The 27981-nt window shown below is 39.0% G+C and overlaps 2 protein-coding genes across 4 annotated transcripts in view; one reads left to right on the plus strand and one right to left on the minus strand.

The window, feature by feature from the left end:
- LOC135181246 (annexin A13-like) overlaps window positions 1-27981 on the minus strand; it is a 261747-nt gene that overhangs the window by 31537 nt on the left and 202229 nt on the right. The window lies entirely within an intron of this gene.
- On the plus strand, window positions 2055-27841 carry FAM91A1 (family with sequence similarity 91 member A1). The gene is made up of 24 exons (XM_064154242.1): window positions 2055-2230; window positions 4050-4134; window positions 4780-4931; window positions 5782-5839; window positions 7393-7460; window positions 9149-9262; window positions 10297-10387; window positions 12008-12070; window positions 13104-13210; window positions 13987-14025; window positions 14125-14237; window positions 15161-15279; window positions 15706-15818; window positions 16012-16098; window positions 16808-16940; window positions 17464-17612; window positions 18056-18190; window positions 18545-18658; window positions 19569-19641; window positions 20850-20999; window positions 21484-21591; window positions 22024-22147; window positions 23168-23237; window positions 24660-27841. Exons 1-24 carry the CDS (start codon window positions 2159-2161, stop codon window positions 24834-24836), a joined length of 2514 nt encoding a protein of 837 aa, XP_064010312.1. The 5' UTR covers window positions 2055-2158; the 3' UTR covers window positions 24837-27841.

Consider the following 27981-nt stretch of genomic DNA (forward strand, 5'->3'; position numbering starts at 1 on the left):
ACATTACTGTTATCCTGAGGACCTGTATTCCTAGCTTGTGGATTCTTGTGTCCTACTACAAGTATAATTCAGGTGCACTAACAAGAAAATTTACCTCAGAACCATTCAAGAAATAAAAAATGTCCTGCCCTATCTAGAGGTGTGTCTAATTACTGATATCAAAAGCAAACAGATAGTGCTAGCCAAAGACTTGTACCATCTGGTTTATGTGGCAATGGGCAAGGCAAAAAGGGTTTCTTCCTAATGCCTTTTCATAGTTTATTTATAAACCATTGCAGGGTGTGACAAAGAAGGGCTCCTAAGAAACCTAACAACTGGGTTTCAGGGATGAGGTCAGATTCACAGGCTGTGACTGTTCCTGGACTGAATCCCACCAGTGATATGGGCAAAAAGGCATTATCTGAGACTGTGGAGATAATGTGAGCTGCCCACTAACTTCTCAGCTGCAAAAGTCTCTGCATGTGGGCACCGGCACCGTGGAGCACATCTGCCAGCTGAGGCTTTGTGGCTGCAGTTACGTAGAAGTGGGATTCTAAAGACACCAGTTACACTGAAGAACAGCATCTGTAGATCTCTAGAGAGCTACTAGAAGATAATAGAACATTGTTTCTTTATATTGCTGTGGGTCCCCTTTCAGCTCTGTCACCACTTCTTCGAGTTTATTAGAGCATGCAGGAAAATAGCCCTAAAAAATAAATGGTGCAAGCGATCAGGGCCTCACTTGTTTGTTCTACTTATATGTCAAATGATTCACTAACATGTTGTGTGGTGTTAAAAATAGAGCCATTCCCTCATCTTGATCTGCCTGGTGCTTAAGCAACTAGAAAAATGATTCTGCATGGGAAGTTTGCACTGATTTTGACACAGGCAAGACTTTAAATAACTCACAAGAACCAGATCATAAGATAAGGATTGCTATTTTATGTGAAGCAGCTTCCTTGACAGTATTTACCCACTTGCTCAAGAGCCCATGACGAGGATGGGCTGGTGTTGGTTCTCAGGTCTGCAAGCTTTTATGGTCCACACACAACAGAGACAGTGCAGTTGGGCTGCCACAGGGCCACTGCTAGATGAAGTGCTGGTTTCTGCTCCTCTACCTGCCTTTGCTTTGGAGCAGTCACTACCATTGTATCGAATCATAGGACGTTTTGGGTGAGGAAGGACCATTAAAGGTCATCGAGTCCAACTCCTCCGCAGTGCGTCAGAGATATCTTAAACCAGATCAGGTTGCTCAGAGCCACATCCACCCTGACCTTGAGTAGTTCCACGGATGGGGCACCTACCACCTCTCTGGGCAACTTCTGTCAGTGTCTGACCACTTTCACTGTAAAATACAACAATAAATGCTCGTTGTATCTAGTCCAATCTCCTCACATTACTCCTTGTCCTATCTCAACATACCCTGCCAAAAAAACCCTGTCCCTGTCTTTCTTTAAGGACGAAAATACTGCAGTAAAGATCTACCCGAGTCTTCCCAGGCTGAACTAACCCAAATACTCTCAGCCTGTCCTCCCAGATGTTCCAGCCCGCTGACAGTTTGTTCAGGTGTATCATGAACTGCATTAGGATCCAATGTTAAAACGAACAAAGCACACAGCAGAAGTATTTTAAAGTTGGATCTGCTCTCAGTCTGTTGTCAGCCCATGGACGGCTGCGTTGCTGCATCGGAAAAGCAGCCAAGGCGAGAGATAACCTCAAGGCACAAATGCCTGTGCGATGAGGCTCGTTCAGCACCACAGCATCTGCCAAGCTTCCATACTCCTCTTGCTGCTGCTGCTGCCGAGCGCATGGGCTTGCGAGCACAGCCTCCGCCTGCAGAGCAGCAGCTTACTGAACACGTCCGCAGTAATCCCTGCACGCTGCCCTGCCGCCCCGCGCAGCTGGGGAAAGAGGCGGCTGAGCGCCTGAGCCGCGACAGAACGCAGACCCGGACCCTCCGACCCTCCACCGTGCGCATGTGCGGCTGTCGCACCCTGCCGCCCGCCGCCCCCAGCCCCGCCGGAACTGGCGTGTCAGCCGTTCCGGGGCGGAACGCGGAAGTGGCGGGAGGTGGCTGCGGCGGGCGGCCGAGGGCAGGGCGGCCGCTGGGCGAGCGTGGCCCCTGGGCGAGCGCGCCTCCCGGCGGCGGGGTCTCCGGACGCGGCCGCGCCTCCTCGCCATGAACATCGACGTGGAGTTCCACATTCGCTACAACTACCCCTGGAGCCGGCTGCCGGCCAGCGTCAAGCAGGTGCCGGCGAGCGGGCAGGGTCCGGGCTGCTGAGCCCCGGGACCGAGCAAGAGGAGGGTGGGAAGGCTTCTGGCGGAATGCAGGGAGACGCGGAGGCTCAGTTGTGCTTGCCCTGGCGGCCATGGGGTGCCTGCGTGGGGGGGAGGTGTGAGGCTGCAAGGAGTGGGACTATGCGTGCGAACGTGGGGCTTTCTGTGAGGGGGATGTGTGGTGTGTGGGGAGAATGGGTGTCACAGTGGTATGGAGTGTACGTGAGGAGTGGGGCATGCAGGCGTGTGTTCGGGGCGGGGAGCTCTGTGAGGAGAGCGGGACGCAGGGTGGTTTGGGGTCTCTGTGGGCAGGGGGAGGTATGGGGGTCTGAGGCTTTTCTCTCAGTGTGTGCAGCTGTAAGACCAGCTGAGGGAAGTATCCCTCACGCAACCGCCGGGCAGTGTGAGCTGAGCCAGGTCAGATGCTAGCAGAGACTTGTGCGACTTGGTATTTTGGTAGCCAGGGAGCTGGCAGTGCGTGTCTCATGGAAAAGAAAACCTCATGAAATATTGATTTGCTGGATTTAATGGGCTTCTGATAGCTAAGGAGGGGTACGGTGTCAAGTCAAGAGAAGGTTTTTGTCTCCTGAGTCTTGTGCTGCTTGAAAGCAGATGCAGTTAAACAATTCCTGCTCTTGCACAAAGGAAGATTGGAATGGATGAGTGGAGGCTGCAGACCCTGAGTAATTGAATTCCTTGAGCTTGAGATTTCAGGAGCTGTAAGAAGGGTATGGATGGTGATTTCTCTTTACCTGTCCAGCTGAGTGCCCTAATGTTGGCTTTGTAATCCAGAATAGAAAATACACTAGTATTTAATGGGTTATTTACTTTCATTTCTGCAGCACTGTTTTGTTTATTTAAGCATCAGAGTAAGATCTTAATGTTTGTATAGTTTGAACAAATACTTGGGTTGCATTTTGGATGTTTTATCTATTAGACACCCTCTCTGATACCAGGTATTTCTTTTCTAATACCTGTTTCTGCCATGTCTGTGCAACTTCTTTATCTCAGGTATACAGTAAAGTCCCTTTTAAGTTTTGGCATTTTTTTAATGTGAGCATCAATGAGGGACTTGTGAGAGGGAAAGAGAAAAAGGTTCAGATCAGCTGTAGAGGCAGAGTAGAAAAGCAATATGAAGAATTTGGAGGGGAAAGCTTTTGAGATAAGGCATTAAAGCATCAACTAAAGTTCTCCATCTTCCTTTGTGGTGGTCAGCCAATGTGCTATGCCTATGCATTAATCTTGTGATGTAAGGTCACTTGATTGCTTTAATTGCTGAAGCCACAACTTGAGTTGTTTCATTACTTTTTGCCTTATAAGCTTTTTAGGTGCAGCAGTTGAAGCTTCGCTGGCCGTTCACCATGCTTGGTTTGTGCTGTGCTAATTTTGGGTAATTCTAGTTGACTGGATAGGGTTGGGGGTAGGTTGGACTGGATGATCTTGGAAGTCTCTTCCAACCTGGTTGATTCTATGCTTGAATGCTTGATAAAATGCTATATGGATCATGTCTTCCAAAAGATGGTTAAAACCCTTTGATTCTCCTTTTTTATCAGAATGTTACTGGTAAAAAAAATATATATCTTGTTTCTTAACTCCTATGTAGAGACACCTGCATAACTAAAGATAGTTTTAACCTCATACAGAGATTGAAGATGCTATCATGGTGTTGAACTGGAGGACTCCCTACGTAATGACAACTGCCTGCATCTGTTTCCACATAAGATATTTTGCAGTGGTTTAACTAAGAGGGCTTTTGTATATGTCAGCTAAAAGGTATTTTTGTTTTCAAGGGTCTTGGAAACTCTCAGAGGGAATATGAAAGGCAGGTCGTACTCTACAGCATTCGCAATCAGCTGCGATACCGGAATAACTTGGGTGAGTAAAGAAGCAAATTAGCTGCTTCTATGTGGAAGCTTGTCTTTGCTGTAAAACTGCAAGAAGTAATCCTGTTCAAAGGTCTCTCCTTCCCTGAAAATAAATACTTTAAAGAGATAAAACATTAAGAAAAGTCTTGACTTTTGAGTCTGTTTGGCAGCTTTTCTAGTTAAGTATAGAGTCAAAAGGTGGAACTGAATTCATGCTGTAGTTATGCTGCCCTGTTCCAAGAAATTAAGAGATATTAAGAGAGGTTTTGACTAATAAAATAAAGCCTGCCACTAGATGAAATGAAGACAGTGGCCCTGACTCACATGAGCTATTGGCTATGACCTTCAATTTATTTTGCATTGACTGCATCCATTCATCTCCCTAAACCAGATAATAGTCTCACTAATTAAAAGAACTTTTTGTAGCTTGCGTGAGTTCTGTCTCAGCATGCCTCTTCCTGTGACCTGTAAAAATAATGTAATCTGTTCTAATGTCATCCTTAAAGGCTCCAAGAGTACTTGGAATGTATATAGAAATCCCTGGACCACTTTTTAGAAAACATTGTATCAATTATTCTTGATCCTTCTGTTGTAGTATTTTATTTTAATTGAACTTTTTTGACCAGTGTAACTTGTTTTTTTTCTTCCCTTGTAGTTAAGCATGTCAAGAAAGATGAACGTAAATATTATGAGGATCTGTTGAAATACAGTCGAGATCATCTGATGTTGTACCCTTACCATTTGTCTGACATCATGGTGAAAGGTCTGAGAGTAACACCATTTTCCTATTACACAGGCATAATGGAGGTGAGTACAGAACTACAGCAAGATTATGTTGTTTGCTGTCCTAGAGATGTTCTTAATGCCCCCCTGTAGTGCTTATGAGGCAGTGTCATGTGGTTGGATGGTTTTGGGTAGGGCCTGCTAACAAGTTAAGGAAACTCTGAGGAAAGTTTCTAGAGAACTACTTGTACCTGCAATTTTTTTTTGTCTTTTCCCACCATTAGCTTTTAAAGAGATGAACTTTTGTTATGTGGATCTGGAGTGGTATGCACTCAAAGGCCAGTCTTTCTCCTTTATTTTACAGTTTGAAGGGGAAATACCTCATTCTGTTAAAATAATAAACCAAAGAAAAATACTGTTTTTAAAACCCAATGCATTTGAATCCTGTTCCTTTTCCAAAAAGGACACTTAAACATATTAAAAGCTTTTTCAAAAGTTTGAAGCAGATCCTTCTTTATGAGAACAAAGATGATTCTGTTTTCTGCCATCTCTCTGGCAACCTTCTTTTATTTTCACTGGGTATCAGAAGTGCTTTTTTAGTTTTGTGTATAGTGATTGCAGACATAACAGATTAGCTGTTAGCTTATTCTGTTATTACTGATAGCAATTCTTTTTGCTGGGGTTTTTTTTTGTGAAGACAGAGACAGGATTTTGTTATTCTTTCAAGTGAGTATTTTTAAAGCTTCCATTAAACAGAAGTCTAACTTTTTATGTATTTATTGTGTAATGATTAATCAAATAACAGGCAGATTTGATCGGGTAACTGACTTCAATAGATTTGTTTTATTTTTTTTTTCTTAAAAAAGGTAGAATTTTGGACATTTTTCTCTGAAACAACCTTCCTACTGTAACTAAGTTTTCTTGTGTTTTTAAGGATATAATGAACAGTGAAAAAAGCTACGATTCATTACCTAACTTCACTGCTGCTGACTGTAAGTATTGCCTAGTTGCAATACCGCTTCCAGTGAATTGGAAATAAGGAGCTTCTGAAAATGAATTTGCAGGCATCTGTTTGCTTGAGCATAAGCATGTAAAGGAAGAGAGAGAAGCATTTAAAGAGTGATGTTAAGGACTGTCCATACAGAGTTCTGTCTGGATGGACTGCACTGGAATTGGGCTATTTTAAGTACAGATAGTTATGTGCAAAACCTTGTGCAGCTTCTTGTCCTTGCTTGTGTTGCATTCCTGCTTGGACTTAGAGGTGGAAAGTCTTACTGACTGTTTGGCATCAGCAAGCTGAGTTGCTGGTCCTTTCCTAGTGCTTTTTTTCAACATGTGTTGGGCAGGAATCTTCAGCAAATAACTATAAGACAGTTGACACTCCTGAGAGTTAGTACCAGTCTGGATTGAAGGATAATGTACCAGAGAAGAGAATTTAGTGTTTTGTGACACTCTTGGAAGTTCCAGAAGTTTTATCCTGTTTTCTATTTGACTGTTGTGTGTATGGGATGGGGAGATGAGGAAAGCAAAAAAGTTGAACGTGGTGGATGAGAACAGAGTAAGAGCAATAGTCACCTGGTAAGTCTTACAGAACAAAGTGTAAACTGGCAGCACAGAGAGGGTGTTAAACAAGCCTGCCACTGAGAAGGTATTTATAGCTAAAGACCTCATTCAGGTAAGGAGTAGCCTGCAGCTTTTGAACAGTTGGTTTTGTCTTTGTGGTTGGTTGATTTGTTTTTTCAAGACTGTTGATTAACTGTACAAATTTGTCTCTATGTAGTGTTCATGCTGGGGGAGTGGATAAGAAAAAACATAGCTTATAGTAAGTCTGAGAATATGAAGAAAGGAGAGGCTTCCTGATGTTTTGTTTTTCCTTTGGTTGGTGGTTTTTTCACCCTTAGCAATTCTGTCATTTTAGCAGCAGCACATTCAGTTCAGTGACTGGTATAATTAACATTTCCTCAAAAACTAAGTCTCAAAAGTTGAAGTCAAAACTGGCATGGAACATAGGTTAAAACTGATGAGTTCCAAGTCTGTTCATAGTCCCTTAATGGTCGAAGGCTGGAGATTACTGAATTAAATTTCTATTTAGTTTAATTCAACTGTGTTTTGGTCATCTTTCTTAAAGGCTTAGATGGCCTTTTGTGTCTACTTCTCATTTAGAATTATAATCCAGTGTGGTGTGGGCATTGTTGGGGGAAGAAAAAATATTGACTGTGATCTCATGCAGCTTTAATCCTGTTATTTTGAAGCATAGTTACTGTCTGTTGATATGAGTGTAGGAGAGAAAAGGTTTATTTGCTGCTATGTTATTCTGCTGTGCTATTACTTGAGCGATAGGGGATTAGATTTTAGCCTTATTTTCTGATTTTTAAAAGCATATGCTTCTCTAAAATTCAGTCAGAACTGAGTTTAGATCTTGCAAATACAGGAAGAAAGAGTAATTAAAAGTATTATAGAAGTAGGTCTGATACTTTGAGGCATGTTTTTTCTATCTTCAGTTTAAACTTGTCTCAAGAGAATTGAAACCTTCCTTATGTTTCAGGTCTAAGACTTCTTGGTATAGGAAGAAACCAGTATATAGATCTAATGAATCAATGTAGGTCTTCAAAGGTAAGCTTGTCTTTAATTCTGTCTCCTTCACTTTTCCCTCCTCATATATTATTTAATAGGAAATGAAAAATGGAATAATGTCATGGGCCTGGTTAGTTTAGTAGTATGATGTAAAGTATTGCTAATAATATTGTGTTTCCTGAAGTTAATAAAGAGTGAGTTCAGAGGAAGGCCACAAAGAGGATCCAAGGTCTGGAACACTTCTGCTGTGAGGATAGGCTGACAGAGGTGGGGTTGTTCAGCATAGAAAAGAGTCTGAGGGGACCTTATAGCTATCTTCCAATACCTCAAGGGGTCCTAGAGGAGGGCTGGAGAGGGAGTTACCATAAGGGTGTTTAACTATAGGACAAGAGGAAATGAGGAGATTAGATTTAGACTGGATATTAAGAAGTTCTTTGGTATGAGGGTGGTGAGACTGGAATGGATTGCCCAAGAAGGTTGTGGATGCCTCCTCCCTGGGAGACTTCAATGCCATGTTGCATGAGGCCTTCAACATCTGAGTCTAATTAAGAGGCATCCCTGCCCATGGTGGAGAGGTTGAAGCAGATGATCTCTAAAGTCCTTTCCAACCTAAGCCATTCTGTCAATTTAAAATCAAAATATACTGAAGAAAATTATATTCAGTGATATTTTTAAAAATCTTATATTTTCAGAGTTACATTTACTATGTGGCACCAGATAAGTAATGTCTCTGGGCCAGTATAAGCATGGAATAATAATACTGGTTCTGGTAGAATTGTTCTATGTACTCCAGGTGCAGTTAAGATCAGAGTTTATTTATTCTGGGTCAGTCTTGCATCTAGGTGTACATTTTTGTAGTCTGTGTGTTTTTCTGTAAGATCGTGTCAGTGGTTCTGATCAGGCATATGAACAGCACATGGAAACACTGTAATAACTGCTGGTAGAAATTGACCCTTTAGTTTGCAACAGTTTCTGTCCTTCTTGGGGAGACTCCGAAGTGCAGTTGCTTCATGATACTCCTTTGACCAAAAGTATCCTTACCAAAATAGGAAGCTGATAGAATGAACCAAAAAGTAATGACTATACAATGGAAGAGAAACTATTTAGATCTGTAAATATGTCCTTTGTTTTTTCTTTCATGGACTGACTTTCACTGTACTTCATTAGCTCCATGCTCATTCAGAATGTGGGATGCTTTGTCCTTTAAACGAAAGAGGTTCCTAAAATGTTGTGGGTTTGTTTCTGTGGGTGTTTTATTTGTTGGGGTTTTTTTTGTTTTGGTTTTGTGGTGGTGATATTGGTGTTGGGTTGGTTGGTTGTTTTTAAGATCACTGACCTACTTTAAAAATATCCCTTTTGTGTACATTGCTTGCTGTACTCCCTTACCTGTCCATACTGGGAAATGTCATAGTTTACTTTGATTTTAATGAGTTAGAAATGCAGGATTTTTAATTAAAACACATACAGCATGGATAAAAGTACAGGTTTATGGAAGACTTAACAGCATCAGGTGTAAATAATTTTTTCCTTCTCACTTGATATGATTTGAGAGAGAAAGGAAACTTTCCCTAAATGACAAGGCTAACAGTATTTGTGTGTGTCCAGCCTGTGAATACAAAATACTTACAAACTGATTTTTATAAACACCAGTTTATATAAAGATAAATGGCTGTCTACACATGTGAAATGCTCTTTATTACTATCTCAAATGGACTGTACCACTGCAGAAATTTTTCAGAAGGAAAACTGCTCATGATCTGTTACCTGTGAAACCTGTGGATATTGCTATAGAAGCATGGTGGGTCGTGCAGTCTGGCTACATCACTGAGGATGACATCAAGGTATTTTAGCGTGGATTCCATCTCTAATTTTGGTTGAATGTTGGTAGCTTCTGAACACAGGGACTTTATTTTGTGTAGAGTATGCAGAGATCATAATGCAGCTTTGTAGCAGGTTTTATGGAAATAAAGATTGGAACTCATGGAAATCGTGATTTTTTTTTGTTGATATATGTTCTGCCTTCACTCTCCTTCATAGTTTCTGCACTGTGTGCAGTGCTGAGATGGTTTAGTGTCAACCAGTCTGTGTTAACTACTGTGCATATTAATGCTCTGTGGGAAACAAGCAACAAAATATGCTTTCTAAATTTTGTATTTTAGCCCTGACAGCTCAGTTTTGAGTGCATCTTCACCTTCAATATAATTACAATGTTAGTGGATTTTATTTTCTATTTTTTCATTGTTTCTGCCTTTTTTTTTTGTTTCCTTTTGTAAAAGTTGTGAGCAGACTTAATGTTTCATTCTCACTCTGCTTTCATTTTCACAGTTTCTGCATCCAGTCAGCTAGTCATTTTATCTGGATGTAGTTCCTTCTCTCTAAGTCTTTTGTTTGGAACATACTGAAACCAGCAATGGAATCTTCTTTTTTATTTTCCTGCTTTTTGGAGCACCTTTGGCAGTGGCTACTTATCTTCTGACATCAACCCAGAGTAGTTAACTGAAGAACATTACTTTGATACTGTAATGGACCTCTTTACAGAATGGTTCCAGTTGTGTGGCTGAACACTTAGTTTGGAAATTTTGAAAAGCAAACCTATTATACTATGGACCTGATGTGCCAAGTAGTTGTTCATTTAAGTACAGTTTCTAGAGCACACATAATTTTGTGCAGAGACAAGTGAAAAAAATGTGAGACTGTAATAGGAACTGCAGTGAATTCTTCAGTGCAATTATTTTGGTTGATGACCTGCATTACTTCTAGTTTTATGAAACTAATGGAAGGTTTGAGGCTGAAATGAAATCTCTTTTTTGAGTGGTATTAAATGAGTTGCATAGCCTTAATTCTGGAAGAGAGTAACATGATTTCTTTTACCTAGATTTGTACTACATCGGAGAAGTCTGCTATTGATAAGATAATTGACTCAGGTCCTCAGCTTGCTGGTTCATTGGACTTCAATGTGGTTCACAGTAAGTTTTTAGTGAGCATTCATTTTTTTGCTTGTAGATCTTGCTTTGTAAATTCTTTGTGTCTGATAACTAGGAAGAGTGTGTAGACAGCTGAGGCATAAGAGGAGGTCAAGAGAAGTATTCAGGAGTTCATGCAGACAGCAGCCAGTGTCTAGTAAATGGTTTAGCGGTGAACCATTAGCAGCTGTTGCTCTGTTGTTTAGTTCAACAAATTCTTTCATTAAAAACTGTCAGTAAAGATAGTGAGGAAGAGAGATGTAGGTAGGGGTGAGAAACTAAAAATGTCAAGAGTTGAGAATGCTGGGTATTAAAATTTCACTGCTTTTGAAAGAGTTTTTTGTGACTTTGTACTGTTTGAATACCATCAAAATGGACCTTAAATCTTATATATTGTCTCGTGACTCAGAGGTCTGAAACTTACTTAATTGTGTGTGTCTACTGTTTCAGCATAACAAGTGTTAGATGTAGACAGATCATATTGGACAAAGGAGTACAAATTCATGGGCAAACTCCTCCTTAAGTCTGTAAATGCTTGGGTTGCTACAAGCAAGTGAACCTGTATGCTGTATTTTTAGAAGAAATGGAGGCAGAATTCCACTGGTATTACCAAAGCTGAACAAAACAACAGTAATAAAAAGAAATACTGAAATTCAAGATCTGAAATGCATCTGAAACCGTATAGGGCTTGAGAATTTTAGTTCTAAAAACAGTTCATGGTCTTTCACTATACAGGGCCTGGTGGTGTTTGTAGAGAGGATTACAGCTCTAAGTAGGTTTAGAAAGATCTACCATACCTTTATTATCTAACTTATGGGTGATCTTATTACTGTCTACAACTACCTGAAGGGGCATTGTAGCCAGGTAGGGGGTGGCCTCTTCTCCCAGGTAACCAGCAATCGAACAAGGGGACACAGTCTCAAGTTGTGCCAGGGTAGGTATAGGCTGGATATTAGGAAGAAGTTCTTCACAGAGAGAGTGATTTCCCATTGGAGTGGGCTGCCCAGGGAGGTGGTGGAGGCACTGTCCCTGGGGGTCTTCAAGAAAAGCCTGGATGAGGCACTTAGTGCCATGGTCTAGTTGATTGGCTAGGGCTGGGTGATAGGTTGGACTGGATGATCTTGGAGGTCTCTTCCAACGTGGTTGATTCTATGATATGATTCAGTTTGCTACAAAGCATGCAAGTTGTAACCTGACTTAAATATATGACCAAAATATAGCAGCATCTTACACTGACAAAACTAGTTCAGAGCCCAAACTTCTTGACAGTATGGTGGTGATGGTGAAAACTAAGTTAATGTTTCGACAGAAACACACTTGTCTGTCAAATGTAGCTGCTTCAATCTGTGTTCATTCTGCTGTGCTGTCCTGAATGTACTTGTAGAGCTCCAAGCCTGCTGCATCAGATTACAAGTAAAGAGCTCTGGTTTAGGGTGACATTGTTTAATATTAGATGTGATTTATTGATCCATACACTGCAAAGTAATTTTCTACTGCACAGGCTATGAGTTTAAATTACTTTAAATTCTGAATTGGCTGAGGGGGAAGTGCACTTTGTAACATTACTACTTTGGAAAATGTTTTTTTCTTTTTTGTAAAATGATGTACTTTTTTTATTCAAAGGTTTATATAATAAAGGGTTTATTTACCTCGATGTACCAATATCTGATGACAGCTGTATAGCAGGTAAGTAAGTATTTAATGCTCTTATGCTTTCTTGCTTTCTTTTCAGTTACCCTATAGGTTCTCTGTTGTAGAAGCTACTTGTCTGTGTGTGTGAGTTTTCATAGCTCAAATGTTTTAAGTAATTTTTTTCCTACCTAAATGTTTTCAACCCTATTAAAACATTTTTAATTGCATATAGGCTTTATTTCAACTTGAATTCTTGTTTTGTGTGTGTATATATATTTATTTAAGTAAAATTAGATTTCTTTAAAGATTCAAGGAAGGAATTAATAAGTAATTAATTAATGTCTGTATTGAAAAGGAAGAATAACACAGGGAAGTGTAGTTGCCTTAGGAAAAGAACATGAATTTTTTACTTCAGTTTTCTAGACAGATGCAACTTTTTTCATAGCTGTTGGTTTCATCCCTTCATGGTCTTGTTGCCTTAGTCATGTGCTGTGTCAGGGGACTATGTAGAAGCTTGAACTAGCATATGGCCATCCTTTGAACAACTCCTTATGCTATGCTAGGTCTCAGGGGTTTCTGAATTCAGTGTTATCTGTAAATGCACAAATTGTTTGGAAACTGGTCATGCAGAGTACATTGTTGCAGTAGAGATGGTTTAGTTAAAGTCCTCTAGATACAAGAGACTTGCTGCTTAGATAATAGCTTTGGGAGTCTCAGCTCTGGAGTGTGTGGATGGGCTGAGTGTTTTTTGTGTCCCACTCTAATCAGAGCCATGACATCTACATTACAAAATCATTTTATGTGCTGGATGACTGAATGTACCAGTAGCATGTGAGCTGAAGACAGCAGGGTTATGATGAGCTATGATGTGGCTCTAATTTTTATAAGAAAACAAGCTGACAACCTTATATTCAGGAGTGGGTGGATTTTAAACACCATATATACTGTCTTTAGCCTTTTATTCTTTGTGACTGGGAAATCCTCATAATTACAGGTACCATGGAAATAAGTCTAAATTTATTTTTTCTATTTTTATACAGTTTTAGTTTGATGAAATTCGTAATTTTTCAAGTAATTTTTTTTGTAGTACCACCACTGGAAGGTTTTGTGATGAACAGAGTGCAAGGTGATTACTTTGAAACACTTCTGTACAAGATATTTGTTTCAATAGATGAACACACTAATGTGGCAGAGGTAAGTAAAACTTGCCCTTTGTCAGGGAAATAGAAATACTTGAGGCAGCTCAAAGCACACTGCTGAAAATACTGAAGGCAGAGATATTGACTGATTTCAAGTGAACTTGTTTAGAGGTATTGCCAGGCTTAAGAGCCAATCTGTTTCTTTTATAGTACTTCAGACTTGAAGAAGTACCTTCAGTTCAGTGGAACAATTCCATCAGCTGGAATGATTTTATACAGGAATGATATTTTTGTTAGTCACTAATGCAGACTATTTTATATGAGCTAGAAATGGGTGAGACAAAGTCTGTTTTGCTAGTATGAAAGAAAAAGAATATGTTTTTTTTATTTGGCAGTGAAAACATGCAGGGTGTTGGCTTAAAGTAAGAATGTAACTTCTGCATGAGTGTTTATGATTTTAATATGAAAAATATCTTTCCATAAGGTCTTAATCTGAACTTGGTGAATGAGCACCTGAAAAATATCCATTAAATGTAATCCAGGATTTGTTTTTCTCTTTGTCTCTGAAATACCTGATTAACCTAGAAATTATTTAATTACAGTAGAAATTGCTCAGTGGAGGATAACTTCATGTTTCTCTTGCATATCAAGTGGGAGAATTATGGGGCATTATCCCCTTTTTTCATCAGTTTCAGTGAAGATCAAATAGCTCCTACCAGTGCAGACTTAAGTTTAAAAGTAAACAAAGCCAACAAATAGATGCTGAAACCCACAAGTAGTGGATTACTCTGCATTGCTAATACTGCTTTGGTTTTTGTTTTTTTTTTTTAGCTTGCAAATGTCCTGGAGATTGACTTATATTTAGTAAAGGTATGTGTTGATAATACATCTCTTGAGCCTGATATGGAAATGTAACTGCCTTGCAGCCTGATTTGATACAGCAGTTGTTTATTGTGTATGTTTCTTCAGAATGCTGTGTCCATGTATTGTCGGTTAGGCTTTGCTCATAAAAAAGGCCAAGTAATAAACCTGGATAATCTTCATCCGTCATGGAAGAATGTTCCTTCGATAAACAGACTGAAGTAAGTATCTTCATTCTTTCACAAAGGCTTACTTTTCTCTTTGAAGAGAAAGCTTATAACCAACAAAATCTGATTGTAAAGCTATTAGTAGCTTGCTCTGACTTCTGCAACAGCAAATTTCACTTGGCTTTCCAATAGTGTGTAACGACAAGAGTTCTTGATCCTCTATCTGAGGCTAAGGGCTGGTAATTTAGTCTCTAAATTCCATGTACTGCTTTTGTTACTTAATGTTGGCTTTACGACCCTTAAATGCCTAGTTGCTTACTTCTGAAGCAGACAAGTGTATGTTTGCTTTAAGCTTCTGGGGCCCAAAATAGCAACTGTGCTACTACAGAGACACTGTTTCTTGGCACTACTGTGAGGGAGTACATACATTAAGTTTTGCTTGCTTGCTGTCAGGTACTAGAGCAGTTCTGTCGCTGTATATCTAGAGTTATCTATCTGATGTGTGTATCAAATCCTGACAAACTGTTAACACCAGTCAATAAAGAGTTCTCAGAGTTGGAATGCCAAGGTAAATTAGTAAAGGATTGTCAGGTACTTTTAGCTTAATATCTGTTAAGCTATTCAACATGACTGCTATAGCTGAGTTTTCTTTAATGCTAATTCAGACTCTGAGGAAAAAAAAAAGTAATTTTTTTTTCCTTTGGGTTCTTCTTCAGTGATGATGGCTTGATTTTATTTGTCTTTTTTTCTTTCCTTTTCCTTTCAAAAATCTGGTATTTTCCAATCCCCAAATAAACTTTTCTGCTGAAGGTAAAGCAGGACTCTGAGGCATTTTAAACTGACTGGTTTAGGGCTTAGAGGCATTGGGAGGCATGTACTGGGTATGCCTATATGTGGACTACTTAGCACTGGAAGGCAGAGATAATTCTCTGGTGCTACAGTGACCGATAGATGTGGATTTTAATTCACATTAATAGGAGTACTTTGGATCCTCAAAAGATGCTGCTTTCATGGGACAGTGGGGAAAACAGAAGTCCTATACAGGAAGCTGGGTCATCAGCAACAGATACAGATACCAACAGTCAAGATGATCCAGGTTAGCACTAACAGTAAATTTTAATACATTAGGATCAATTTATTTTATACTTCTAGAGTGCCACAGGCTTACAAAGGGGGTCTAGAAACAAGTGAAACATAGATTGTGTAGATTCTTTGTTTCATATGGAATATGCATTGGGGGAGGTGATGTCTACTTCTTGATTAAAAATTCTATAGCCAAATAGCTTTTGTCTGAAAATTAGGCTGATCTGTATTAAGGATTCAGTTGACACAAATATGCCAACTTCTGAATTAAGGTAGTCAGTATTGTAGTAGTGATAAGAGAATTCTGTTCTACTTGGTATAGCAATAAGATTGGTGTGTTTATCCTTTTTTTTTCCTCCAGCATATTTGACTTAACTTGATGATTTTACTTTTAAATAAACCAAATCTGATCTTATATTTTCTTTTTGTTCTCCATTAGCTGAGACAGCCAGCCTGAGCAGCCTGAATCTGTCTAGTGGACACACAAAACGTATTGCCTTCCTGTTTGATTCTACTCTCACTGCCTTTTTAATGATGGGAAATCTTTCACCAGTATGTCAAAATTGTTCAGTATATTAAGAGTAAATATGTAGAGCTTTAAAATCCTTTGACTTAAATATAATGAAGCTGTAACAATGAAAAAAACAACAACCTTCTTTATTGTTTATTGTTAAGAAATGTTTTTACTTCTACTCGCCCATTCCATTCTCAAAGAATTAACAAAATTTTGTTTTGTTTTTCTCAGAACTTGAAAAGTCATGCAGTCACTATGTTTGAAGTTGGGAAACTGTCAGATGAGAGTCTTGACAGCTTCTTGGTGGAGCTGGAAAAGGTAATCTTTTACATGTTTGACCACACTGTCTTTTCAGCACTTGATGTTTTAAAGAAGCCAGCCCCCACCACAATATTTTCATTGTGTAAAACTGGCAATTGAACAACATCAAATTGGAGTGGTTCAGTGAAAATGTTCCTAATTCATACCATTTTTACCTCTAATGACTTTCAGGGACACACTTTGCATATACATGAATATGGTGAATCTAATGAGCAGAGTGAGTTAATGAACACACAGCGTTAGGGCTTGTCCTGTGGAAATCACTTTTCCTTTTAATAAAGTGTGAGTATTGCTGAAAGTGTGCACATTTTGATAGGAAATTTGCACTGTTATGTGCTGGAATGTTTAACCTACCCATCTTTCAGAGATAGTTCTGGAAGGACAACTGAGAATTATATAGAATGACTGCTATTAGTTGCTGTATTGTTTTGTACTAGTTGGAGTGACTGGCCACTTAAAGATTTAACCTGAAGACTGAGTCCTAGTTCTGACTGATAGATGTTGCCAGTCTGTGCTTTTTGACCATTTGACTAGCACGGCTGAGGCTCACTTTGCATTTAATAGTTGCTGCAGAGCACTTTGCATATAAGCTGCAAGGTTACTCAATTGCAAAGCTTCAAAATGCCAATTTGTTAATCTTTTCAACTGTATAATTGATGCTTATAGAAGCAACCTGCCACTTGTATTTATTCTCTTTGTTGTTTAGGTTCAAAGCACAGGTGAAGGGGAAGCACAGCGGTACTTTGACCATGCGCTTACGCTGAGAAACACTATACTGTTCTTGCGGCACAATAAAGACCTAGGGGCACAAGCTGTGCAGCCAGATCAGCCAAATAATGGTACTGTGAACAGTAGGGGAACTCTTTCTGAGTTTCTTTACTTAACCTGCCACATAGTCAACTTTCTGATTAAGCTGCTATTTAAGAAAGCAATCAATCCTACTTGCTACAAAATATTTGGAAGTAAACCCATCAATTTTTGATCATACTTTGAGCCTTCAGTAGTGAATTTGCCTTTTGAATGACAGATTTAGCTGCCAAGGCTTGGATTTAACATCTAAAGCAACAGATTAAAACATAATGATGGTGTGATGTGCTGAACTTGGAAGTTGAGAAATTTGTGTGCTTCAGAAGGCCATAATTAAGGGGTCATAGTGCAAGCTGTAGTTGTGTGCCAGACAACCCTGTATGACTGGAATTGCTGAGATTCTGTACGCATTCATTAAAATTCACTCAAGATTTAAAACCCAGTTGTGGAAACTAATCATGGCTTAGCAGGGGAGGATGGAAAATCTGCAATCGTATTTTGGGTTGTATGTTTCACCTTAAGTCTTAATTTAAGAATCTTTCATTTTCAACATAGGGTTTCCCTTGGACCTCTTACGATGTGAGAGTTTGCTTGGCTTGGATCCAGCTACCTGCAGCAGAGTTCTCAACAAAAATTATACTCTTCTGGTTTCCATGGCACCACTTACCAATGAAATTCGACCTATTAGCAGCTGTACACCTCAGGTGAAAAAAATGCTGTTTTTTCCCCCAAGTATCTGGTAATAAAGTATCTTCTTAATAGCTTTGTTTTGGATACATCTCTTTATATGTCCTTTTTAAAGAGACTCAATTACTGGTACGTAGAATAAACACCATTGCAGAAAGGAAATATTTAGGAAGAAAAATCTGAATGCTTAGTAAATTTTTGTCCATTAAGTTTATCTTCAGGCAGTCAATAAAAGATATTTTGTTCTTGAATTTGTGTTTATAGAAAATGTCTTACTATCACTTTCTGTAAAGAGTACTGGAGTAAGTACCTGGAATATCAGCAGTAGCAGAGTAATACGTTTGAACTTCTGTTCACTACATAGGTACTTCTTTACAAATGTTGAGTCTGTAATTATGTCTGGACTTACATAACAAATGCAGTATTAACTTATTGCTCATTTCATGAATAATCTCTTCAGCATATTGGGCCTGCGATACCAGAAGTCAGTTCAGTTTGGTTCAAACTGTATATTTACCACATAACTGGACAAGGACCACCCTCTCTGTTGCTCTCTAAAGGAACACGTCTTCGAAAACTTCCAGACATCTTTCAGGTAATGTATCCTTGGATCAGTCTTAGTTTATCTTGTATTTAGCTTTTAAATTTATATGGGGTTATTTTCATGGCCTGTTTGCTAGGAGGCTGCTGCAGTGGCCACATAACTGCAGAAACTGGTGACAGATATCTCCTGGCCAAAATAGTGTCTTAACTGTGATGTTGACAAACTTGTGTCTCTAATGGGAATGTGAACGTGAGTGCTTCTTGGTATGAAGTACAACACTCTGGAATTGTAGCTACCTGTGGTAACTTCCTAATTGTAACAATACATTGGTGCCTAACTCTAGTATTTTGTTGTGGTTGGATAGTCCATTGCTACTGTAAATACTCTTTAATTTCTGTCTTCTAGGGTTATGAGCGCCTGCTAATAACATCTTGGGGTCATGACCCAGGAGTTGTTCCCACTTCAAATGTGCTCACAATGTTGAACGATGCTTTAACACATTCTGCTGTTTTAATTCAGGTGCGGACTGCTCTGTATAAGTCATGACAACTTGCATAACTTTTGAGTTAAACTGTTAGGTGAAAGAAGAGATTAACAATGCAGGAGAGCTGCACTTTTGCCAAGAGCTGAAAAATGTTTCCATCTGTAGCCAGTGCTCCTATCATTCACTGAAGGTTAAGACATGAGGTTTGAACTGAATACAACAATGCCTGTACAATATGTATTGGTGGCAGATATAACACTTTGGTTGGCTAAGAGTGGGATTTGGATTTATGACAATGAGGATGTAGAAAACTGGGATGACAGTGAAGAGCCCACAAGGTTTTTAGCCAGCAGTTGTAACAGGGAGTATGAGCTGTAGTTCAAGAAGTGCACTCTTTTTATGATACTTAGCTCTTACAGTAAAGCACAACCGAAACATGTCCTTTAGCACAAAGTGCAGAAACTGAGTTTTTCTATCTGGGAGAAGTAAAATAGCTTCTTCTCCTGTTTCTTTGGTTTGGCTAACTCAGGATTAATCCTTCAGATAAATAGATGTTTAATATTTAAAAAAACCCACAAAATGAGATGTTCTCAAAAGTCCAATTATGACAGCCTTGACTGCTCAAAAATCTTTTGTACTTAGGAGTGAAAACTGGTTTGTTTCACTAATGCTCAGCCATTAGAAAATCTGCATGGAATGAGTAACTGGAGAGAAAAATTACTCCTCTTCACTGAAGTTTAACCTCATTGTGTTTACTCACATGCATTTTGGGGGGAAGGATGGGACATTTTATTCTAGTACTTATTTCAGTTAAGCAAGAACTTTATAATTATCTTGATCTGCTCATTTTGTTTCTTCATCTCAACTAGTACTCTATAAAAAGACAGAGAGAGACTGAGCTAAGATGATATTTATTTGTTCCTAACTTAATTTCTTGATGTTCAGGGACATGGCATGCATGGAATGGGAGAAACAATGCACATACCTTTCCCATTTGATGAAGCCGAGCAGCAAGGAGGTAACTTACTGTCTTTAATCTCTACACCACCATATTTAATTTTCTTGCATCTTACCTGGCTGTGAGGTTGCAATAATCTTTTTTAATACAGATTTTCTTGAACTTGTGAATCAAGTTAGACAAGAAAATTGAAAGAGCATTTAAATGGCTGACAAGTCTGTTCTGAGTGTGGAACTGTGATCCTCCTTTTTCCCTTCTTTGTCCTGACTGGAAAGTGTTTTCTAACTTCAGTTCTGTTTTAACATAGATGCAAAATAGTAATTTCCACAAAGACCCCTGATCTTTCTCTGTGCACACTTGCTTATTAGCTAGTGTGTTTAACTGCATAAATCTTCCATGTATTCTTTGCAACATCTCTTAACAGGGGAGACAAAAGCTGAACAAAGTTATCTTGATTACTAGCACTACTAAGAACTATTGAATTGTCTTCCCCAGGAAGAGCTTTCCTAGCAGAATCTTCTGCTCCTTCAAAGCCTACCTAGCCCAACTGATTTTGAAAGGCAGGAATTACTATGTTCTGAAATACTCCTTGATGAGTAGGGGGCAGTGTTTGCGTAGGTGAGGCCACAGCCTTCCTGATGAAGAGCAAATTTGCAGACATGAAACCTAAAACGACCTAATCTACCACTAAGAAAAATCTGGTCCAACTAAAAGCAAAACAAACTTCCTAATTTGTGCTATGTTCAAAGTAAGGGACTTTTATACTTTCTGGGATGTCTGTTTTCTCCTCACTTCATACTGAAAAGTCTTGAAGGCAGAATCTCTTAAGTTCTAGTGTGAACAACTGAGTGTTGAGAGTCGTTGTTAATCTCTGGTGCTGTGTTCTAATTCATCAGAACTTCGGATAAGTGGAATATGTTCATTATTTTGAATTTGCCAGCAAAGACTTCTGAAGTGAACATTTGATTTCTAGCTGGACTTTGCCATCTCTGCTATGTTTATGTGAGAGATTGATCACTGTCTGCTCATAATTTTCTTTTTCCTTGACTCTCTTAGTGTATTGTAAATTACTAATTAGAGCTTGGTGTGGGAAGACTCTGATCACTTAGATGTTATCCCAGATCTCTACCAATGTGTTCATTAAGATGGAGCATTACAAGAGAGAAAACTCTGCATAAAAAACCTCAGCCTGGCCTAGAGAATGAACTATGTGGTTGTGGAGCAGGTTTCTAGTAATGTAAGCTGGAATATGTGTTATCTTCTCCTAGAGTTCTCCCGTGTGAACATGGGCATTCATACAGCTTTAAAAATACTGAGAGACAAAGTAGACTTACAGCATCTTTGTGGCTATGTCACTATGTTGAATCCTTCAAGTCGACATGCAAACAGAAAGCTGAGTGATGCTTCTGATGGAAGAGGTTGGTTGCCAATAATTGTGGTTTTGCTATGTTCCCTTCATTTTACCTACAATCACTTTAACAACTGAACAAAAGATTAAATTCTTTTATTTGGAACTCCACAAAATACTGCCCACCACAGGTAGAAAGCCGTTTCGAGTGTAAGTTTAATGGTAGTAGTCTCACTTCCTAATTCTTTGTGACTAGTGCAGAAATAGCAAATGCATACTGAAAAATCACTGGACTAGGACAGTCGACAGAAGAAAAAAACAATTTCAAAATGCTGACAGTAAGTTGTGCCATTTTTATGTGCCACGACACAGTGTGTGTTGAGGATCCCTAAGTGACTTTTCCAGTAGTAAAATAAGTCAGGCCCTTTGTTTCTCCATATCCTTTCCTCCAGTTTTACAGTGGTGTGGTCAGTGGCAAAGCTTCTGTCATGTTCTTTACATCAACTAAATTTACATTTGTCTACATGTTTATGTAAGAATTACTTTACGTTTAGGAGAGGCTGAACTAGCTTCAGGATCTGATGTAAATGGGAGCACAGAATCATTTGAGATGGTAATAGAAGAAACCTCAGTGGATTCTGCAGTCAAGCAAAGCCTTGAAGGTAAAAGCCTGACAAGTTGGACACTGGAATGGGCTGCCCGGGGAGGTGGTGGAGTCGCCATCCCTGGGGCAGTTCAAGGCAAGGTTGGACGTGGCACTTGGTGCCATGGTCTAGCCTTGAGCTCTGTGGTAAAGGGTTGGACTTGATGATCTGTGAGGTCTCTTCCAACCCTGATGATACTGTGATACTAAACACTTTTATTTCAATAATAGATCTTGTTTTAAAGTAATGTTTTTTGATAATTGTCTGACACAAGTACACTGCTAATTGTCCTTTCTCCTTAAAATTGACATTTTCTCAAATCTTTGAGAAGCTCAGTGAAGGAACTGTCTTAAAAGCTATGAGCAATTCAACTGATCTAGTTCTGAAATAACAATATTCTTGTGTTGTCTTTTCTTCAAATTCAGTTGTCTCTTGGTTTTCTTCCTGTAGCACCCACAACAGAACTGGAATGGGTTCCCCTGGAATTATGCTTTGGTATTCCACTCTTCAGCTCTGAGTTGAATCAGAAGGTGTGTAGGAAAATTGCCACTCATGGATTGTGTAGAAAAGAAAGGTAAGCTGTAATTTGTCAGCTACAAGTTTAACAGGTTGTACCTATTAGGTTCAGACCTGATACAAAAAAGAATACTTAAAACTTAATGACTCTTAAGAGTAGAACTGAGCTAAGTTTCATAAGGGACCTAATTCTAGTGTGTAAGGTGGTTGATTTTTGGCTCAAGATGCCAGCTATAGTCTACAATCTAGTAGTCCTTAGTTGTGGTAAGATTAGGCTGGCTTTCTAGTTTCTACAGGGCAGAAATTAATTTGTCATATTAAAGTATCTAGAAACTGATCAGCAAAAGTAAATTTGTGTGGCTTCCTACTCATTTCCCTTTCCTAGCCTAGCACAGACTTTCCTTCTAACCGTTCTAGGGTGGAAATCTTACTGGTAATGCTGTGCTGTAAAATGCACTTAGCTCTCATGGAAATTTTCTTTGCTATTGATACATTACTTGCTGAGTTTAGACATGGCTTCTGATAGAGCTATCTTCTGCTTTTTACTGTAGCTTTTCTTTGTGAAAAACTACTCTCAGGTGGGATTTTTGGGTTAGTTTCTTTTGTTTGGGTGGTTGTGTGATATTGTTTGGTTAAGTTTGTTTGTTTTTACTAGGGTGTAGTTCTGGTGACCAAACATAAGACCTCTTGAAAATAATGGCTTAAAGATTCTGTCGTAGTATGTGACCTGCTTTTTAACTGTGTCACTAATGTGCTTCTGAAGTCATATTACCCAACTGTCCTACATAAGAATAAGACATGAGGAGGTCTAATATGTTATTACCTTATGTGAAACTGCATTTTTCAATTGCAGTGGTTTCACTGTGGAACAGTGAATTATGGGGGAAGTAGCATTTTGCTGACTAGAGTCAAGAGCCCCTGAGCTGAGCACCTGTTCAGTGATTACAAAATACTATCAAGCTTTTTGTCTGAAAGCTTTTTTCGCATTGTCTTAGGTACTACTAGAGTTACTCATGAGCCAGATACTATGGTGGTAAAAATTGATGCACTTTGACATGGCTTCTTTTGTTTTTGACAGCCTTCAAAAACTCTTACATTCCAGCAGAAAGCTGTCTCTTCAGGTCCTTAATTTTGTTCACTCATTCCAGGTAAGGAGCAATAATCCACATATAAATCATTCTGCAGGGTCATTCGTTTTCACACTCCTGCTTGTCATTCTTGGGTGTATGGAAGCATCGATGGTTTATTTGCCTTTTCTAGAAATAGTAAATATATTAAGCACACTATAAACCTCAGATTTTACTGGTAGCAAAAAGTGAGTACATTCCCATCCCTTTTCTGGCCTCATTTGCTTGTTTGGCTCTTAACTTTCATGGCTGCATCTTGTGTGTAATTTTCATTCTGTTTTGTGGGACTTGCACAACAACAGTTCCTCCCATCGTAACACAGCCTACTCTGCTGTTTACTTTGCCACTTTGATACCTTAGAGATTTACTGCAAACCACAGATATGCTAATCTTCTGAGATTTTATTTGTACCTCAAGTCAGCTGTGTTTCCTTAGGGAAAAATCAAATCTATTAACATGTATTTCATACCAGTTAACTTTTTGCCTTTGTCCTAAGGTCCTCAAGAAGCTGGTACTGAATAAGTGTAAATATGTGAAACTGCATGCTCTGGGAGGACTTAAAGAGCATAGATAGACTATTGATTAGAAGTCTTGTGTAGCAAGGATGTAGGAATTCCATCTCTGCAGCCTGCTATAGTTCTGCATGGAAGTGTGTGCTAGCAAGGCGTGGCCACATGTAATGTGGAATGTAACAAGGAAATGTAACAAGGAATCTGCTTAGCTGCTTGTGTCTTGTGATACTTTTCTCTTTTCAGTAAGGAAAGGGACTGGCAAGTTAAATCAGGTAGTGTTATGGATGATGTGATTGTGAAACTACCTCCTTGTGAGAATGTTGATCTTCCCAGTAGGTTTGAAGCCTTGAAACCATCTGTCAAACAATCTCAAGTGGCTCCTATCCTAATCTCTTAGATGTTATCTCTGAGATACTTTTATTGATGATGGCCATAGAGTGGGAAAAACAAATACAAAAGGTGTCGAGGTGGTTTTATTTTTTTTTGAGCTGAGAAAAACAAACCTATAGATTATAAAACTACTGAAAATATTGTTATCAGTGTCTCCAAATACACACATACCTCTTAGCAGAGTATGAGAGAAATAGCAGTACAATTGCTGCCCTAAAGATTTTTATAGCTTTACATTCATTTTGCTAGGTCTTTCCTTCAGTTTTAAGCCTTGATCTTCCTTGGGGGTTTACTGGAAACCAAACAGTGTGTGCACAGATGCAGCCGAGGCAGCTGCATGCTTATTTCATGCTTCCCCTTTGTTTCTTCTGTTTTTACTTCTGTAATTAATTTGGTATTTATTGGATTAAAGTAGCACACTTCAGAGACACTAAGAGTATTTGCAGCTTAGACTAGCCTGTCATATTTTGCTTGTTTATTCTCTCATTGTTTGTCTTGGGATTTAAGACACTCTTTTTTTTTTCCTTCCTTTTGCTTTTAGGAAGATATGTCAACACTGGATCAGCTCCATGATGCTGGCTCTTCAAGTTCACTTTTGCAGCCTATTTCTGCAGATATGGGTGTTCCACTTCCTGCCAAGAATCTCATGTTCAAAGAAGGTGTATTATCTGAATGGAACGGACGGTCCCCTTCCTCAGTTTATTTCAACCACACATAAGGAACAACTCAAATAGGAATTCCAATGCATTGATCACTAAAATGCCTTTCTTCTATTATGGTAAATTCCTAGTGCCAACCACTAAGAAGTGTACTGCTGCTGCAGTGTAACCCATACAAAAGTAGTGTTACAGAACATGTTGTGTTGCAGTATTGGGGAAGTGCTTAAACCGTTTAGAACTTGTTACTCATTACTGCATATCTTGCTGCAACAGAGAGCTTTTCAGCTGTCAGCACTATTTTTATCTTGAGACAATCTTTCTTTTGTAACTAAACACGCCTTTTCTAGGCTTTCTGATGATTGTTAAATTTCTACGTGTCACCACAAAATTGCAATCGTAGTTTTCTATGTTCGTTACTCAGACATAAATTCTGTTTAGTTTTGTACTGTATTACTGAAAATCTTTCTGTGTAAAGGTGAAAGAGATTTGGCTCTTCCCCTGAAAAGCTCAGTGATACCAACTGTTTAAAAAACAAATAGTATCATGGTTATACGGGGCATTAAGAATTGGCTAAGTCTGTGGTTCAGCTTAGCAGTGGGGCCTTGACAAATCTGTGCAGTGGAGTGAGGTCTGACGCTTATGGTTAGCGCAGACTCAAAGGCCTGGTGATAATTTAATGTCACATTTGAAGACTGGTGGTGCACTTGCATCTCTGACAGAATTTGATGGAGGTGTGGAACTATGGAAGGGCTGAAGTGGTTGGCTCTATTCAAGGGGTTCTTTATAATAATGGGTTCATCTCGCTCTTCGTGTGAAACCATGAGTGTCTTGAGATTTGATCACGCTGGGAGTTAGTCCCTCATTGGCATTTGGAGCCTGTGATAGTTGCTGTGGGAAAACTACTGGTGTCATAAATTGAGTTTGATGTGATAGCTAGATCTGTCCTGCTTAATGTTTGAAAGAACAGAGCTCTTGATTTTTCACATGACAGTCATTAGGTAGCAGCAGAGGATATGTTGGCAGAGAATCCATTTTCCTTCAGCCATCAGCTGCTGATAATGACACACATTAACAATGAGCTGTTTAATCTAAAATCGTTTTCTGACTCCACTCGTAGGGATATGTAGCATGATTCCACTTTGTTTATATTGGGCATTAGCAGCTTTTTTTGCCAGTTTAAAATTCTGTCTCGTTGAGTTCTTGAGGAAAACAAGAGATGTAAAATGCTAAAGACTTCTATCCCATCTGTCTACAAGACTCTGCCAACTCTCTTCTTTACTGGAACTGCCTTGATCCAAACAGTTGTAATTGAAAATGAGACTCAACCTGTCATTACTAGCCTACAGTGCATAATAGAACAAGAATCTATTGTTGGCATAGATGATGCTGGACAACATTGAGGAGAAACATAGCTACGTTGGGTTTTGTGTCCTGTTCTGTATGGCTGTGGGAAAAAAACCAACATGATGGAAGTTGGAAAAGGACAAACATACCATGGTAGTGATAAGATAATGCAGTGGCTTCAGTTAGAACTGTGAAAATTCCATCAGTGTCTCTTTTTTTTTTTCCCCTTTTTCCCCTTTGTTTTATACACATTCCAAAGGGGGAAATGTAGGGCTTGCACTCTAAGAAACTGAAAGTCTCTAGTACACAGTTTGCTCAGTGCTGCTTTTTTTACATCTGTTTTGGTTTTGTTTTGCCAACAGTAGCTGAATTCAGTAATCTCCATATATTACAGAGGCTTTCTATAGAAGGTTGATCATTTACACTGCAGTGACTTCTATACTGGATGTGCATACTTGCCATAGCATTTCTGTTTGTTTTTTCAGACTGCCTTACTTCCCTCAAAGTAAAGGAGAATTGGATGTCAATCTGCCAGAAGTGGCAGAGGAAACATTTACTGTGAGAATTGTTATGTGGAGATTAATAGATCAGTACCTAGCACTGTAAAGGAACTAAGCAGTAGCTAATGGCTTACACTTCCAGTACTATAGATGTTACTTTAAGTGCTACAGTGAGCTGTAGTAGATGAGCTAGTTTGGCGTATTGTATCGAATCTTGCCATGCATTGCCTATACTAGAATGTAAAGTGATGATAGCACAAATTGTATGAAAGTTTGAAAATGGGTGAAAAGTTCTTGTTCTCAGTGCATATTCTTCAGTGTTACTAAGTGAAGGTTACCCTTTGTTATTAGGTTGTCTAAAGTTTCTGAATAAAAGTAGCCTGCTCTTAAGAGTTGTTTGATACCCATAAATCTTACAGTTAATGGTGAGAATTCTGGATACTTTGCTGTTTTCTAGAACTCCAACCACTCTAATTTAGGTGCTTCAATACTAGTTTAGGAGCTTAAACATTCAGATCTGCATATCTGAAGTTTACTGACTAGATTGCAACCAAAGAAGTCCATAAAATACCTGAAACTTGACTACAGCTCCAGTGCTTGGGTTGGTCCAGAGGCTTTATTCAAAGTATGTGACTTTTATTTTAAATATGGTGTAAAGCAAAAAAAAAAACCCACCAAAACTCAAAGATCTTCATACCAAAATAATCTATTTTATATTGTATTGCAAATAAAAACAAATTAAATCAATTTCTATTCTTCAGGTAGTTTTATTGACAGTGGGGAAAATGACATGCACTACACGTCCTAAAGCTGTTTTAACTTTCTGTCTTCAGCAAGATTTTGAACTTGCAGAGGAGAGGTTGGCTTTATGCTGTTGCACAACCCAAGGAGTATTCAGATGGATGTCCCCTCCAGATGTGCAGGAGCCAACTAGAAAGTATGTTATGTTTGTTTTCAGGTGGTTTCTTTGATGATGACTTATTATTTCACAGTTCTTTTCTTCTCCCTCGTTGTTCTCAAATTTCCTTTTGTTTCTGTGTTCACTGTTCCAAATGGTTTGTATTTTGAAGGTTTTAAAGTACTGTCATAACTGAATACAGTTGCACTCTTCTGGTGTGACATTGTTAATATTATACATTGAATTGTACAAAGTCTGTGTTCAATTTAAATTATTGGCACATGTAACAAATGTTTACAAATAAACTGTGGTGTAGGTCAAACCATGTGCAGAATCCTTCACATGCAGTAGTTTTCTTCCTGGGCACAGCACTAAAATGGCACTCTGTTGCTGTAGTGCTCAAGACTACAGTTTCATTAATGGAAACCCCTGGTTTTAGAATGGGCTTTTCCATACTTTATA

Source organism: Pogoniulus pusillus, chromosome 14 (genome assembly GCF_015220805.1).
Source record: "Pogoniulus pusillus isolate bPogPus1 chromosome 14, bPogPus1.pri, whole genome shotgun sequence".
Taxonomy (NCBI): Eukaryota; Metazoa; Chordata; class Aves; order Piciformes; family Lybiidae; genus Pogoniulus; species Pogoniulus pusillus.

Excerpts from the sequence above, each read along its gene's own strand:
- FAM91A1 (XM_064154242.1), top strand. The coding sequence starts at position 2,159 with ATGAACATCGACGTGGAGTTCCACATTCGCTACAACTACCCCTGGAGC. Across the intron at positions 16,099-16,807 it reads TCTTGGTGGAGCTGGAAAAG|GTTCAAAGCACAGGTGAAGG; the intron begins GTAATCTTTTAC and ends TTTGTTGTTTAG. Across the intron at positions 16,941-17,463 it reads GCCAGATCAGCCAAATAATG|GGTTTCCCTTGGACCTCTTA; the intron begins GTACTGTGAACA and ends TTTTCAACATAG.